Source organism: Punica granatum, chromosome 1 (genome assembly GCF_007655135.1).
Source record: "Punica granatum isolate Tunisia-2019 chromosome 1, ASM765513v2, whole genome shotgun sequence".
In the NCBI taxonomy this organism is placed as follows: Eukaryota; Viridiplantae; Streptophyta; class Magnoliopsida; order Myrtales; family Lythraceae; genus Punica; species Punica granatum.
The window spans coordinates 43,875,822-43,889,899 of NC_045127.1; the positions used below are offsets into that span (position 1 = coordinate 43,875,822).

The following is a 14,078-nucleotide window of genomic DNA, read 5'->3' on the forward strand; positions in this document are numbered from 1 at the left end:
TTAAGATAAAAAAAAAAAGTATATATATGAGGAAGGGAATTTGGTGCAGTGACACAAGTCGCCGCTTGAAATCATGAGGTCTCGGGTTTAATCCTTGTCGGTAGGACTTCCGTGCCCTTTTATTTAATGTATTATTTCTATTCTTATACTAGGCCTAGACCTCCCTTATAATAATAATAATAATAAAAAAGTGTATATATATAACTTCGCTAGTAACGCAGGAATGAAATGATATAAACGAAAAAAAACGGGGCTAGAAGGTTTGAAATTAAACAAACCTTCAGCTCCGAATTATCAAGTGAGCTTTGCTTTGTTGATCGATAAGCGCTACACTGGGATTGGTATACAGTCGGTGAGGAAGGAGATTGGGAACTTCAGCTTTGAATTTCTAATTGCTCAATTGTTGAAAGGAAGTGGAATTCCTCAGTATTGAGATAGATTCTCAATGAACTAATACAAGATCTACGGGGAATTAGATCAGCAGTATCATGATTTACGATGTAGCATTTCAGTATGGCAGTAGCTGACTGTTGCCCTCTAACAAATAAATGTCTAATTTGAAACTAGGTGGATAAATGAGGTAAAAATCATGTGAGTTTTGCACTAAAATGGGAGTACTAAGCTGGGAAAACAATTGGTTAGTTCAGTGAGTAGGAGCGCTTGAGGCTGCATGATAAAAGTACGGTCTCGGCTAAAGAGCTTGCAGCATTTAAATTGTAGGTTGATTTATAAAGGGGCAACTACGAAGCTACCATACTCTTTTATCTGTACAATATGTTGCTTGACTGGTTCCATGGTCTCCGATAATATATAGGTCATCCAACTTGGAGTTGGACGAAGATGAAGTTCTAAGTCTTGCTTCATTGGGTAATGAGTTCAGCAGCAGACACGCCATTGACATCCTCCGAAAGTCCTTAGCGATCCGTAACAAGTTGGTCGTTCTTGTAAACTCAAATTTCGAATATAGTCTTTAGTGTTGGATCTTCCTCGAGTTTCCTGGTTTTATCTAGTCAGATCTGCTTATTTTGTTTAAGCTCATCAGCTTCAGTTTGATTTGTCTTTTACTTTTTCCCCTTGTAATATGGCTTGACCCCTCCCGTAATTCAAATATGTACATTCTATAGGTTTGACAGATCAGGGTCCAGGAACTGGAGACGGCTATCGAGACAGACAATATAATAACGTGGTCTCGAGGGCTCTAAAGGCTCTACCAAGAAGAAAAGTTCCAACCAAGGCACCGGCGAAAAACGACGTTAAAGCTCCAAATGTCATAAAGCATATAGAGGATAAACCGGTTCAAGTTCCTTCCCGCCTATATCAAGATCGGAAGCTGGAGTCACAACAAAGATTTCACATTGTTCAGAAAACATAGAGGGTTGCGAGGCCAAGAAAAGATTCAGATGCGGCATTCAACTTTAATTGCTGCCAATATGGCAATATCGTCTTGGCTTATGAAGATGCCTCGAAACTCCATATATATAATAATACTGTTTTATGATGAAAGGAAAAATTGTCCAATAAAACTAAGAAGAACAAAAGTACAATAATAAGAATAATCAATATGGTTCTTACGAGATTATTATTTCCCCATGAACATTACAACATAAATAAATATATATATATATATATATAACAGATAATATACACATAATAAGAATAATGGTATAATGCAAGTAAATTAATTCGTAAAATATATGGATAAATATATTTCTCCAAATTTAGTTTTTTAGAATTATTTGTTTTCCTAGTTTTCAACAAATGCTTTATATTCTTGAAATTGCAATTGGATTCATTATTTTAAAAAAATGATATGTTTTATGAAAAATTTCACAAATAATTATTTGCATAATTGGACTTTGAGAAGGTTCTTAGAATATTTGAGAACTATCACAAGTTCTGTTGTAATATTAAGACACTTAAAAAACTGAGGCTTTTCACCCAAAAAAAAATGATGCTAAATAAATTGTTTTAAGAGTTCATAGAATGAACGGAATAAGAAGCAAACAAAATTTGTTGAAAATGCTGACTGGATTGATATTAATTTAAGTTAAATGACAAATTGCAGAAAAACAAATCAGCTTTTAAAAAACGTAAAACGATTTCAGATAAATCAAAATGTTTTTTTCTTCCTATTTTGAGACTAAAGTCTAAAATGCTTTTTTCAAAATATAGTAATCACATTTATATTGATTAAAAAAGTATATACTAATGATTTTCCTACCCTAATCTTTATCTAGGAGTCGAAACAATAACGAGAATAACGATAAAAACGTAAACCCTCAGATTCTCATTCTCTGACTTCAAATGCATTATTTTAGTTTTAATTAACTACGAGCATTTAATACCTAATAATATTGTTTAGTATTCTAATTGAACTTTTCATTTACAAGTTCTTTATTCCTTCCGAAAAACGTGAAAGAGTAATTGGTAATAAGCCGCATGTCATGATCACAAGCCGCCCTTAAGTTCGATTAGCAAAAATAGAATCCTTAAAGTTAAAAATAATTAATCTGCTATCTACTAATTCATAAGTTTTTTACTTTTTTTTTTGGCTAACCCGGGGTGTCCGGACATCGCCCGACTAATCCCTGGGGCTTCGTAAACCCCCGGTGACGTACGGAGCGGGTAATTACGCCAAAGGTGCTCCGGTGGTTCCAAAGGGATTCGAACCTGGATCTCGGTACAAACTTGAGTGCACATTAACCATTAGGCCGAACCCCTTGGGTTCATGAGTTTTTCACTTGAATAACTGGTATTAGTATGTTGAGAAACTTTTACTCGAATAGAAAATTAACTAAAAATAATAGTAAATAAATAAAAGACAAAATATTGCATAATGAATATGGCAATAAAATTATAAGTACAGGTTCTTAAATCATGCATTAATAAATATGTTATGTACTCCCTCTCCCCTTCCATTTTCCGCTACTTTCCTTGCTTCTGCCCCGCCTCTCTTTTGTTAAACTAATTGATATTTCAAAAATTACATAATCATTATTTAAATTATTTTTTGGACAGAAAATGTCTTGGTTATTGGAAAAATGTACGGCCTGTCCAAAACGACTAAGCACGAAACGTTAAAGATAATAACAATCAAGAGAACATTGATAAAAAAGAAAAAAGAAAAAAAAAGACAACAATGCTAAAAGTTATGAACCAAAACTAAATGAACCAAAACCGCGTCAATGACAAAAAAGTAGGCTAAGGATGAAAATTACAAAACCGCTAAGAGTTATGAACTACAATTGTATTTTTCCATAAAAAAATTAAGGATCAATTTAGTTTTACAAAAAATTCTTTTTTTTTCTTTTCCATTTTTTTCTCATTCTCTAAATTTATTTCTCTAAATAAAATTGAGAAATCATCTTTACAAACTCAAGTTGAGAATTTTCAAACTTATATTCGATATTTAACAACGTTTTGAAACTTTCCAATTAAAGAGAGGTGAATTGATATAATTAAAAAAGAAAAAAAATAATCGATAAAAAACCTTCCAATTAAAGATAAAAGAAATGAAAAATTATTAAAAGTACTCCTCTAAATTGCTTTGAATTTGGAAAATTAAAATAATCTTTTTTCCTTATAAAATTTTTTCTTCATTTTAGGTATGTTAGAATATATTTTACAATTTTCCACTTTTATGTAAATTTTTCAAAACATTGAAATTTTTTCTCAAAATAAGCGGGGCCTAATGATTTGATCTCTGCCGGGGAACCGTATATTAACAGGCCTCTCTAAGCCCAATTATATCACAAATGGGCCGCCTCAGCCCATGAAATGAAATGTTGTAATGCTAAGCCCAATGACGTAATTTCCCGCTCTCCCCATTTTCCCGTTTTGTGCCATTTTCCTCTTTCAAATTTTCCCCTGAAATTTTCGCCGGGAAACTCAGAGAAAATATATGCAAAGCCAATGCAGACATAGAGAGAGAGAGAGAGGGAGAGGGAGAGGAGGGAGGGAGAAGAGATGGCGGCGAGCACCGGAAGCAAAATGATTTGCACGATCTGCTTTGAAGAACTGAAGCCGATCTTCGAAGACCTCCAAGCTGTCTCCATTTGCGGCCATGTCTTCCACGAGCTCTGGTCTCTCTACCTCCCCTCGTATTTGCACCGAGTTCGCTGAAGTCGATTCCATGGCCATTCATCCGCTTGTTTTGATTGACATTCTCCTTTTTTTCTGTTTCCGATGATGAATCAAACAGCTTGCAGCAGTGGTTCGAGTACTGCTCGAGCACCAGGAAGCACAGCTGCCCCATCTGCAAGCAGGGCTGCTCCGGGAACAAGGTCTGTCGGCTTTATTTTCAGTCGACTGGGGATATAGACGATTCGATTCTCGACGGGAAGCTGATGGATTGTGCTGAAGATCCGGATGCGCTTCGTAGAGAGGTCCTGAGATTGGAGGCAAAAGTGTCGGGGCTTACTTCTACTACTGAACGCCAAGGGAAGGATCTCAAAGAGCTCGCTGATGAGGTAGTGGTTTTGCTAATTAATGTCCCCTGCCATGTTCATTATCTCGTCGACTTTAAGCTGCTTTAGCCCCAGTCGTTGTGGTTGCTAGATCTGCTAATCAAGTGAACTGTGCTCCGTTGATCGATAATCACTACCCTTGGGTCGATATAATAGTTGGTGAGGACATGGATTGGAATGTTCAGTTATAATTGTTCAATTAATTATTTGATTTCGAGATTTACTGAAGCAAAGTGGAATTCTCTGTGATCAAGATAGCTTTTCTTTAAAGTTCTATGAAATCTTCTGGCAACTTGACCGCCAATATCATGATTTGTGACTCAGCATTATGGTTTGGCAGTAGTAGATGGTTGTTGTCTAATACTAAGTAGGTAAATTATTTGAATTTTGGCTCAGAGAATGGGACACTAAAGCTAGAAAACAAATGGTTAGTTAAGCGATCATGGGAGTTGAAGCGGTGAAGAAAATTGATGACACTACTATGCCTGATTTGTCATGTCCAATGTAAGATCTGGGAGTCGGGATTAATCTATGGTGTAATCATCATGTTTAAATGTATACCTTTTTGTCGGACTAATTGATGCGCAAATTATGACTGAGAAGATACTTGGTGATCTCAAATCTGCATGTTGGGATTCTTTATGACTTTCTTGTTTGTCACATAAAAGAGGATTAGTTATACTTAATTTTCTGGTCAGCAATCATTTTAATTTTTAATTTCTAAGTTCCCGGCATATCAAAATATGAACATAGGCTTGTAATTTACCAATGGGAAGCTGTTGAAGGCTGCTGTCTTTAGTCTCTCGTGCTTCTTAACTTGCAATTCTTGTGCAGCTGTATCAATGCAAGGAGCTAGGAAAAAGGGAGGCAGCATTAAAGGACAATGCTGTTAATCTGCTTCGTATAAAATCTGAGGTTTTAAGATATATGTCTCTTCTTGTATATTTAAATACATGTTAGATGGTTGCATTTGATTTGACCTTTTGAAATATATGTATAAACTAATAAACTTACACAAGTATATGGCAACTTTGTGTAGGAGCTTGACAGGTCCAATTCCGAGTGCTTGAGGTTCCGTGATAAAAATATGGCCTTGGCTAAAGAGCTTGCAGCAATTAAATTGTAGGTTGATCTATAAAGGGGCAACTACAAATCTACGATGCTCTTTTATCCGTACAGTTTGTTGCTTGACTGATTCCATGGTCTCTGATATAGGGTATCTGACTTGGATTTGGATGAAGATGAAGTTCTAAATCTTGCTTCATTGGGTAATGAGTCCGACAGCAGACATACCATAGACACCCTCAGAAAGTCCTTAGTGATCCAAAACAAGTTAGTGGTTCTTATACACCTTTAATCTCGAATATGATATAGGATTCAATCCTCGAAGTGTTAAATGTTGGATTTTCCTTGAGTTTCCCAGTTTTATCGGGTCAGATCTGCTTATTTTGTTTAAACTCATCAGCTTCAGTTTAATTTGTCTTTTACTTTTCCCCCTTTTAATATAGCTTGACCCATCCCGTCATTCTTATATGTACATCGTACAGGAGTTATAATAAACTATTGGCCGATCATAAAGGACTAATTTCCAAGTGCAGTGCCCTTAGAAGAGGGGAGGATCGTTTTAGGAGTAAACATGAGAAGGCTAAAGAGAAAATAAGTAAATTAAAGGTCAGTTGATGATTATTATTATTACTTTTTTCACCGGGTGATTACTGATCGGCTTACACTGATCTGTTTTCTCACGGTTGACAGATCAGGATTAAGGAACTGGAGACAGCTGTTGAGGGAAAAGAAAACGAGCTTCTGAGGGCTCTGAAGGCTTCGAAGAAGAAAAGTTCCAAGCGACCAGATAGAAATGATGTTGAATCTCCAAATCTCATAAAGTTTCATGTAGAGGATCAGCCGGCTCAAATTCCTGCACCTATGTCAAGTTCAGAAACTGGTGTCATGGCAAAGACTTCACGTTGTTTACAAACCATAGAGGGTTGCAACTCCAAGAAAGATTCAGATGCTCATAGACCTTCAACTTTAATTGCTGCCCATGAGTTGGAAGGTCCTTTCATTTTGGTTGATGAAGATGCCTCAGAACTTCCAGCAGCTGAACAAAGTCCTAAGTTTAATCTAAATTGTCAAAGCAGTGAGACTGCTGTCGTCAAAGATAATGGCATGCTACAGTCAGGACTGAAGAAATCTAGTACTAATGCAAAAGCTTCATCTAGTGAAGCATCTAGTAGGCCACAGCCAATTTTGGGTTCCGGAACTGGTAGCAACTTAACTGGGTGCAGCACTGCTACTATTGATGATGATGCACTTGTTGACAATGCATCTGATCGGCCGGTGCTTACCATTAGAAAAGAAATTCCCTCGGAAGTCCCATTATACAAGCCAGGTAACTTGCTTCATCATCATGCAGTGAGACACTATGGGGTGTGGTCAAAATTTGATGGAACATGAACCTACAGAGTTATTGTGCATCTGCCGTTCTTTCTGAAATCTGCTTGTATATTCTACCATTGACCGTGGTTTAATATCTTAAATCCTCCAGGGGACATATGTTTTTCGGGTGGATTTCTTGGTCCAGATGGGACAAGTAGGTACCTGGGAAAGTGGTGCAAACGGGCTCAGAATAAATCCTTGAATGCTACACAGAGCGCAACTAATAGCAATTTGATTGCTGTTGGATCAGATGGAAGGGGTGGACGAATCAAAGTCTTGAGATCTCCTATTCACTACTCACTGGTATGTTGTGCAAATTCCTCCTTGTCTATAAATGCATCAACTTTGTAGATTCTTTATCATCGTAGTAGCAAGCAATTTCCTCGTGCCATTTTCCCCCTTCCCTATGGGAAATTCCTTCTACCTCTGGCTGAATTTTCATATTGATATTATATTTACCATTATCAGCTGCCTGTACATGCTGCTGCAATAATCTTTAACGGATAACATTTTCTTCCGCAAATTTACGCTTTGGATATGCTTGACTTTTACTTGATGCAGGATGATAAGGAGAATTCAGCGAAGAGGTCTAGAATTGGTTCTAAGACAACCGGCTTGCTGTCTCAGGGATGCAGACAGATAGAACAGTTCTTCCAAAAGGTGAATCCAAATTAAACATTCACTTCACTCGGAAAACAGTCCATCAGCGCAAACATCGGTACACTTCACCTGCAGCTATCTGCCTCCAACAGGTACGTCAAGACTCATAATTTCTTGACCCTATCCATTGATCAGGCAAATAATGCAGAAAGATAAAAATTAGCTATTTAGTGATCTATCTGATGCAGATGTATGCCTTTTGCTATTGGTCTTGGGGAAAATTGGTTTGGCCACTCTCGTGAAAGTAATCAACCACTCCATGTGCTTCAACAACTTTATGCGATTAAACCTTTACACAACAGAAAAGAGTTTACGAAAGGCAATTAAAAAAGATCGAAACTCACAATCAAATTGCAGTATGTGGTGATTGCTTCTCTTTTTAGTTACTACTAATAAAATACTGCAATCAATTTTAGAAACTGTTCGGGATTTGGGAATGTTAATGATAATAAATAATGAATTATGTCATTGTCTTCATTTGACAGTTTTCAACGCAACGAATAGATAGTTGAGATGGAGCTTGGGCTCAACCGTCGTGCCCGAGCACCGCTTTCGGTATAATCAGTGCATATAATGAATCTTCACTATTTTCCCATCTGCATGAGAACGGAATTTTAAGTGGTGTATTAGATATAAAAATAATGCGAATTAAGCTTTTAAAAAAATAATAAAAAAAAATGGATTGACCTGTAAATTTGGGGATTGAGGATGGGCATAATGGGAATTCAAACATTTCGCACCTGGTGAAAATTACTTAATGGGTGGGTGAGATTTTTTTTATTTCTACCTTTTTCCTGGAATGGGTAAACGACAAATGGTGATGCATTATTTTATTAATTACATGAAAAAAGATTTGCCTCCTTATCATGCTGAAAAGGTAAGTCAGAGCTCAGGGTGTCATGGCCGAGGCTGTTATGGGCGGTGGGGATGGGACTGTTGTTTTTGGGTGAAAGGGATGGGACCGCTATCGTCTACTCTGGTCGGTTACATTTTCATAAGTCTGAGTCATCCAAAATTTTCTTTAATTTGACGAGACAAATATAACCCTGACCCCCAATAAAATCCTGTAGCAAAATTCTGAGGCGTCGGGTCGGGAGAGCACTGCCCCACTGGCACGGGTGGATCGCCCGGTAGAGGAGGGCTAACCAACAATTCAGGACTGGGGTCGTAGTGTTGCATTGCATAGGAATGGACCGAGATACATTCCATGCAGATGCGATAAGGTTTTGTCGCATCGGAATTGAGAGAGCGTGAGATCCTCTAGCCAATCAGGAAAGGACAACTGAGATCATCTTTTGCTTTCTATTATTCCGTCCATTAGTTTTTCTCCCTATACTTTTTTCTTTACTAAGAACTATACCCAACTTTTTATTGCTCAATTATTGTTCTATTATGATCTCTAATCCCTTTCTCCTTTTCTTTCCTGTTCACATTTCTTATGTTACATTTTGCTCTGATCTGACTCTAACCGAGATTGCACTTAGAAAAATAGATTGCGTGGTAAAAAAATAAAAACAAAATGAGTAATGCTAATTAAAATTTATAAAAAAGAAAGGAAATTGAATTAGCTAAAAGAGCAACATGGGGGACAAAGGATAGTATAAATTTATTTATTAAACTTGTTCTATAAAGATAACGATAATGAGAATGAGTATGGTGAAATACACATGTCCTTACATGATAATTTAAAGATTTAATGTTTAATTTTTGCGGTGAGATTATCTGTGTATTTTTTTATTTTTTTATACTAGGGCCTCAACCTCCATTATAATTAAAAAAAGAAAATAACAATAATTTAATGTGATCACCCTTAAATAAATATCAGGCCGCTTTTTAAAATTTTTAGAAGTTTATTTACTGCTTGCGCTTGAATAGAGTAGCAAATTGGCGGGAAATTTTTTTGCAAACTTTCTGAATTTTCCTTTTTAATCTATCTATCCTATCCTATTATTAGTATTATAGGAGATTGAAATTTTATAGAATATATATATATATATATATCTATATATATATATATATTCTGTTTTACACATGTTTGTCCTATGTGGATAACACTGGCACCCGATGCGGGGATTATTCTAATTGTGTGCATGAGCGTGATGTGAAATGCATGGTATAAATCGAACAAAAAGAACTTTTTCTTACGTTAAAAATGAAAAAGAAAGAAAGAAAAAAGAGGTAATCTTACCCCCAAGATGCTTAAGATTACATGTAAAGCATCACTCCTGTAACTTTCTAATGATAAAGTTTGTAGGTATTGGATTAAATATACGAACGCATCTACGAACTTATTACTAAGTCCCTTATATTGAAAAGGTGCGGCGACATTGGTCGAAGATAAGATGATCGGTTCTCATATAAAGCATGCCCTGTCCGACGTGAGAGCGTATGTACGTGGTCCCCAATAGAAGCAGTAACAAAATAATGTCATCTTGGACTAAAATTGTTTTTACCATGTGATGATGTGATGCTTACTCCATCATCCAATGGATGATTTGAAATGTTTGCATCAAGTTGGTTTATGAGTCACAGTTCCAACATGACATCTCATCAGTTAAATGTGACCAAGAAGAACAACAAAAATCATAATACAATAACAAGGATGCATATGGAATCATATAATATATATATATATATATACATATATTACATGTACTATACGTATATAAAAAAGGGTTTGGATCTGAACACTGAGGGAATGAATGAATGAATGAATGAATAATTGTGTGCTTTTGCAGTAATCACATGAACCCAACTTACTTAAAGAGCCTCTGTGCTAATTTTGTTCCCATTTAGCAGCAAACACAAAGGCAATTGGTTCTTCCAAAATCAGTACATAATATTCCTTCTGATGAGTCTTTTTGTCTCGACTGAGCACATTGCACATGGACCGTACAATAATTATATATTATGCCCTTATAGTTTGCAAGATGGTCGCTCGTATCTTCATGGGGAGCGTAGGACCAAAATAAACTGTTTTCATTGGATTTCTACGACCCCAGAACCATTCAGTTCTCCGTCTCGGTACTCATAATAATCGCCCGGTGATTGCAGGTTGCTGTTGGAAGCAGTGAACCTGAAAATGCAGCATGTGACAAAGGATTCGAACTCTGGTACTACCGTTCATACAGTCCGTGCAATTATTTCCCTCTTGATCGGTAGGCAACCTGCTCAGCGCAACGATTTCTTGCAGGATCGTGTACCATAATATAATGGTACGATCCGGCACGATTAAGTGCCAACGTCTACATTTGCTGCAGACCCGAAGTGGGAAATCTGCGAAGCCTCTGCATTTTGTTTCGTTTTTGGTGTACCAGAATCCGAAAGCGAAAAGGGAGCGAGTGAGTGAGTGGTGGGCTACATTTGAACAAAACAGTGAGATCATCGTCATCATCATATGCTTGTAAGAAAGAATTATGGCCATTACGATTGTATTAATGGAAATTTCTGTATTTTATTGAGCGTTGCCGGCAATTATTATTATTTATTTATTTAATAACAGCTGCACAAAATTCATTATTTTCTTATATTATTATTACTATTGTTATTATATATAGCTCATTATAATAAAATACCAAAATTACAGAAAACTCGAGCCTCTACAGTTTTTTCGTAAATACTCCAAACGGTCGAAGAAAGAGATCAATGAACCACCCCCACCAAATATGTACATATTACGAAGAGCCCTTTCTAGGTCTTCCCTCGTCTGATCCGGCTCTTGTTACAGGAGAGGTCCGATCCGGTTCGAGTTCTCGACAAAGCACGATCCCGACTTTAACAAATAACGCAGGCGTTCGGGTTCTCCTCCATGCTCTGGACGTAGTAATAGGGAGTCATCTGCTGGTGATAGGGAGTCATCTGCGGGTAGGACGCTCGGTAAGCCCTGACTAGCTCGAGGACGGGGTCGGGCTGTGGCAACGGGAGAGGCTGAGGCTTCTTGGGCTCTTCCTCCTTCTTGGCCTGCTGCTCTTCCTTCTTCGGCTCGTCTTTCTTGGCTTCTTCGTCTTTCTTCGGTTCCTCGCCGGGTTTCTGCCCCTCCTGCTGCGGCTGCTCTTCCTTCTTTGCCTCTTCTTTGGGGCCTTCTTCCTTCTTGGCCTGGCCTTCTTCCTTCTTCGGCTCTTCCTTCTTCTCCTTCTCCGGCTCTTTCGCGGGGCCCACCGTGATTATGTCCGTTTGCCAATACTTGCGCAGCTTGCTCACCACGCTGACCGGATCTACTGCCCCGATCACTGTCAGCTTCTTCTCCTTCATGTCCATCGAAAGAGAATCGATTCCTGCAGAACATAAAAGCCAAATCAAGAAAGGCCACCGGACTTAAATAGACAACGGAGGCCACTCCTCTTGGACTGCTTTTGCTTTCCATAATTTAACTCCGACAAAAACATTAAACGCGCCTTAGCATCGCGGAAAATTACCCATCACCATTCATTCATCAATCATTCGATATCAATACATCGAAACGACAAACATCGAGGTAAGCCCACTTTTGTGTGCCATGTTCGAGTCTTTCGTACCAAAGGTGACAGCAGGATATATCGACCGAGCTCGATAGAGATCAAGATAATCTGTTTCCTCCTAACGATCCATAAAAAGTAAGAAAGCTGCTCGAATAAAAGATTAAGGATTCGTCGACCGCGGCCTATAAGAAAAACAAACAAATAGACATCGATAATCAACAGCAGCGAGAAACGAAATCCATTCGTTATGTACCTTGAAGGGAGGCAACGGTCTTAAGGGCCTTCTGCTTAGCTTTGCCATCGTGCAAATCCAATTTCACCACGAGCTTCTGCGACCCCCAGAGAATCCAAGACAAGAGAGAGATTCCCAGTAGTCAGAAGGAGAACAAGCTCAAAGGAAATCCACTCAATAAATTCATAAGTTTTTTATTCGCATAATATTTTCTCATATTCAGTGCAAATCAGAAAACAGAGCAGAGCAACTCCAATACCCCAAAAGCTACTCTTCTTTGATTATAAAAGCCATGGAAATGGAACCTTTGTCGGCTTCAACAGGGGAGGAAAAGAAAAAAAAAAAAAAAAAGAGCAGAAAGCAAACAGAGAAAGGCTCAAGAGGAATCAAATCCTACAAGGGAAGAGATCAGACCTTCATGGGTTGCTCCTTTTGGGAGGGATATTCGAATCAAAGCAGAGGGAGACGGAGAATGCTGCTGGTGAGTTAGAGGGAACAGAGCAAGAGCAGATACTGAAAAAGAAAATGTAGGGGTTACAGAGAGAGAGAGAGAGAGAGAAGGGGGGAGGGAGTGAATGAGTGTGATGTTGAAAAGGAAAAGGGAGGGAGGTGAGATAAGAGCAGGAGGAAGGAATGGGACAGACACAAAGATTGAAAAATTGGGAGGTGCAAACGCAAAGAACATAAGAGAATCCGAATCACAACAAGAATTGCACACTCGGAGAGAGAGAGAGAGAGAGAGAGAGAGAGAGCAAATGCAGAAAAGAAAGCTTGAGAGAGAAAGTTAGAGAGAGACTGATACTGTATATATGCATGTATATGCATGTATGTATGTGTTTGAATCGAATGGCTGCGAAGCTTTGTACCACTACTCTCTCTCTCTCTCTCTCTCTCTCTCTCTCTCTCTACACTCCATAGCTGATAGGTGAAGAGAGAGAGAGAGAGAGAGAGAGATCAATATTTCTCTGCCGTTCTCTTTCTGCTGTTCTTCAAACGTGAATGACTGAATGAACGATGAAGGAATGATTTAGCATAAAATATTAAAAAAATAATAATATGATGATGATGGAGAAATGAAATGAACGAGGAGCCGTAAATTGAGGCCTCTGCTTTTCCTTATTTTCTAAAAAATCCTACTGCAAGGCTTTTCGTGTGAGTCCACATTCTCTCATGTTGCTAGAATTCGGTCTGGTGTGGTTTTTGACTCGAGTTGTGACCAAAATCATAGGTTCGTTTAAAAAAAAAAATTTGAAAAAACCAAATCAAGGTTTTATCAAAACCATAATGGCCTGTTTGAATTAAGAGTAAAAAAATTTCAACTTTAACTTTAATTTAACACACTATATAATAAAAATATACATTTTTCAAGTAAAAAATTTTAACTTTAACTTCAACTCAACACACTACATAACAAAAATACATATTTTCCAAGTCAAATCTATAATCTCATCTCATTTGTCATTTTTCACAATTAAAATCAAAATCAAAATCAAAATTACTTTAATTCTAAAACCAAACGCACCATTATAGTTTAATTCCCCTATTTGATCATGTCCTTACCAATTTTATTTACTGGGAAAGTCAGAAAGCATCATTTATCATGCATCCCAATTTATAAAAAAAGTAAGATAAAATGATCTCGAATATAATTTTCATTTACCGTAAGGGTCCATAATTACGAAAGTCGCAAAATAGTAAAGTTCATAATTCACACAGTAGCAATAGGTCCGTGCAAAGAAAAATCGAATATATACACATATGGTTTTGTTCGGTTTTTTTTGCTTTTTTAATTTAAAAATCAAACCTGTTAATTTTTTTTTAAGG

The 14,078-nt window shown here is 37.3% G+C and overlaps 2 protein-coding genes across 5 annotated transcripts; one reads left to right on the forward strand and one right to left on the reverse strand.

The window, feature by feature from the left end:
- The first annotated feature begins 3,914 nt into the window (after nt 1-3,914).
- LOC116211301 lies at nt 3,915-11,191 on the forward strand. 4 transcript variants are annotated; one of them, XM_031545638.1, is made up of 11 exons: nt 3,915-4,082; nt 4,202-4,469; nt 5,301-5,381; nt 5,506-5,588; nt 5,682-5,798; nt 6,014-6,137; nt 6,222-6,858; nt 7,015-7,208; nt 7,467-7,657; nt 10,620-10,678; nt 10,759-11,191. In XM_031545638.1, exons 1-9 carry the CDS (start codon nt 3,967-3,969, stop codon nt 7,578-7,580), a joined length of 1,734 nt encoding a protein of 577 aa, XP_031401498.1. In that variant the 5' UTR covers nt 3,915-3,966; the 3' UTR covers nt 7,581-7,657; nt 10,620-10,678; nt 10,759-11,191. The 4 variants fall into 4 exon arrangements, with proteins under 4 accessions (XP_031401498.1, XP_031401506.1, XP_031401483.1 ...); XM_031545646.1 differs by having other exon boundaries at nt 8,636-10,678; nt 10,759-11,026; XM_031545623.1 differs by having other exon boundaries at nt 10,620-11,191.
- On the reverse strand, nt 11,069-13,049 carry LOC116211327 (heavy metal-associated isoprenylated plant protein 39-like). The gene is made up of 3 exons (XM_031545658.1): nt 12,669-13,049; nt 12,276-12,351; nt 11,069-11,839 (listed from the first exon to the last, which is right to left on the reverse strand). The coding sequence occupies exons 1-3, from the start codon at nt 12,672-12,674 to the stop codon at nt 11,340-11,342; spliced, it is 582 nt and encodes a 193-aa protein (XP_031401518.1). The 5' UTR covers nt 12,675-13,049; the 3' UTR covers nt 11,069-11,339.
- Between the last annotated feature and the right edge of the window lie 1,029 nt (nt 13,050-14,078).

Excerpts from the sequence above, each read along its gene's own strand:
- LOC116211301 (XM_031545623.1), top strand. The coding sequence starts at position 3,967 with ATGGCGGCGAGCACCGGAAGCAAAATGATTTGCACGATCTGCTTTGAA. Across the intron at positions 5,382-5,505 it reads TGCTTCGTATAAAATCTGAG|GAGCTTGACAGGTCCAATTC; the intron begins GTTTTAAGATAT and ends AACTTTGTGTAG. Across the intron at positions 5,589-5,681 it reads GAGCTTGCAGCAATTAAATT|GGTATCTGACTTGGATTTGG; the intron begins GTAGGTTGATCT and ends TCTCTGATATAG.
- LOC116211327 (XM_031545658.1), bottom strand. Across the intron at positions 11,840-12,275 it reads GACCGTTGCCTCCCTTCAAG|GAATCGATTCTCTTTCGATG; the intron begins GTACATAACGAA and ends TATGTTCTGCAG.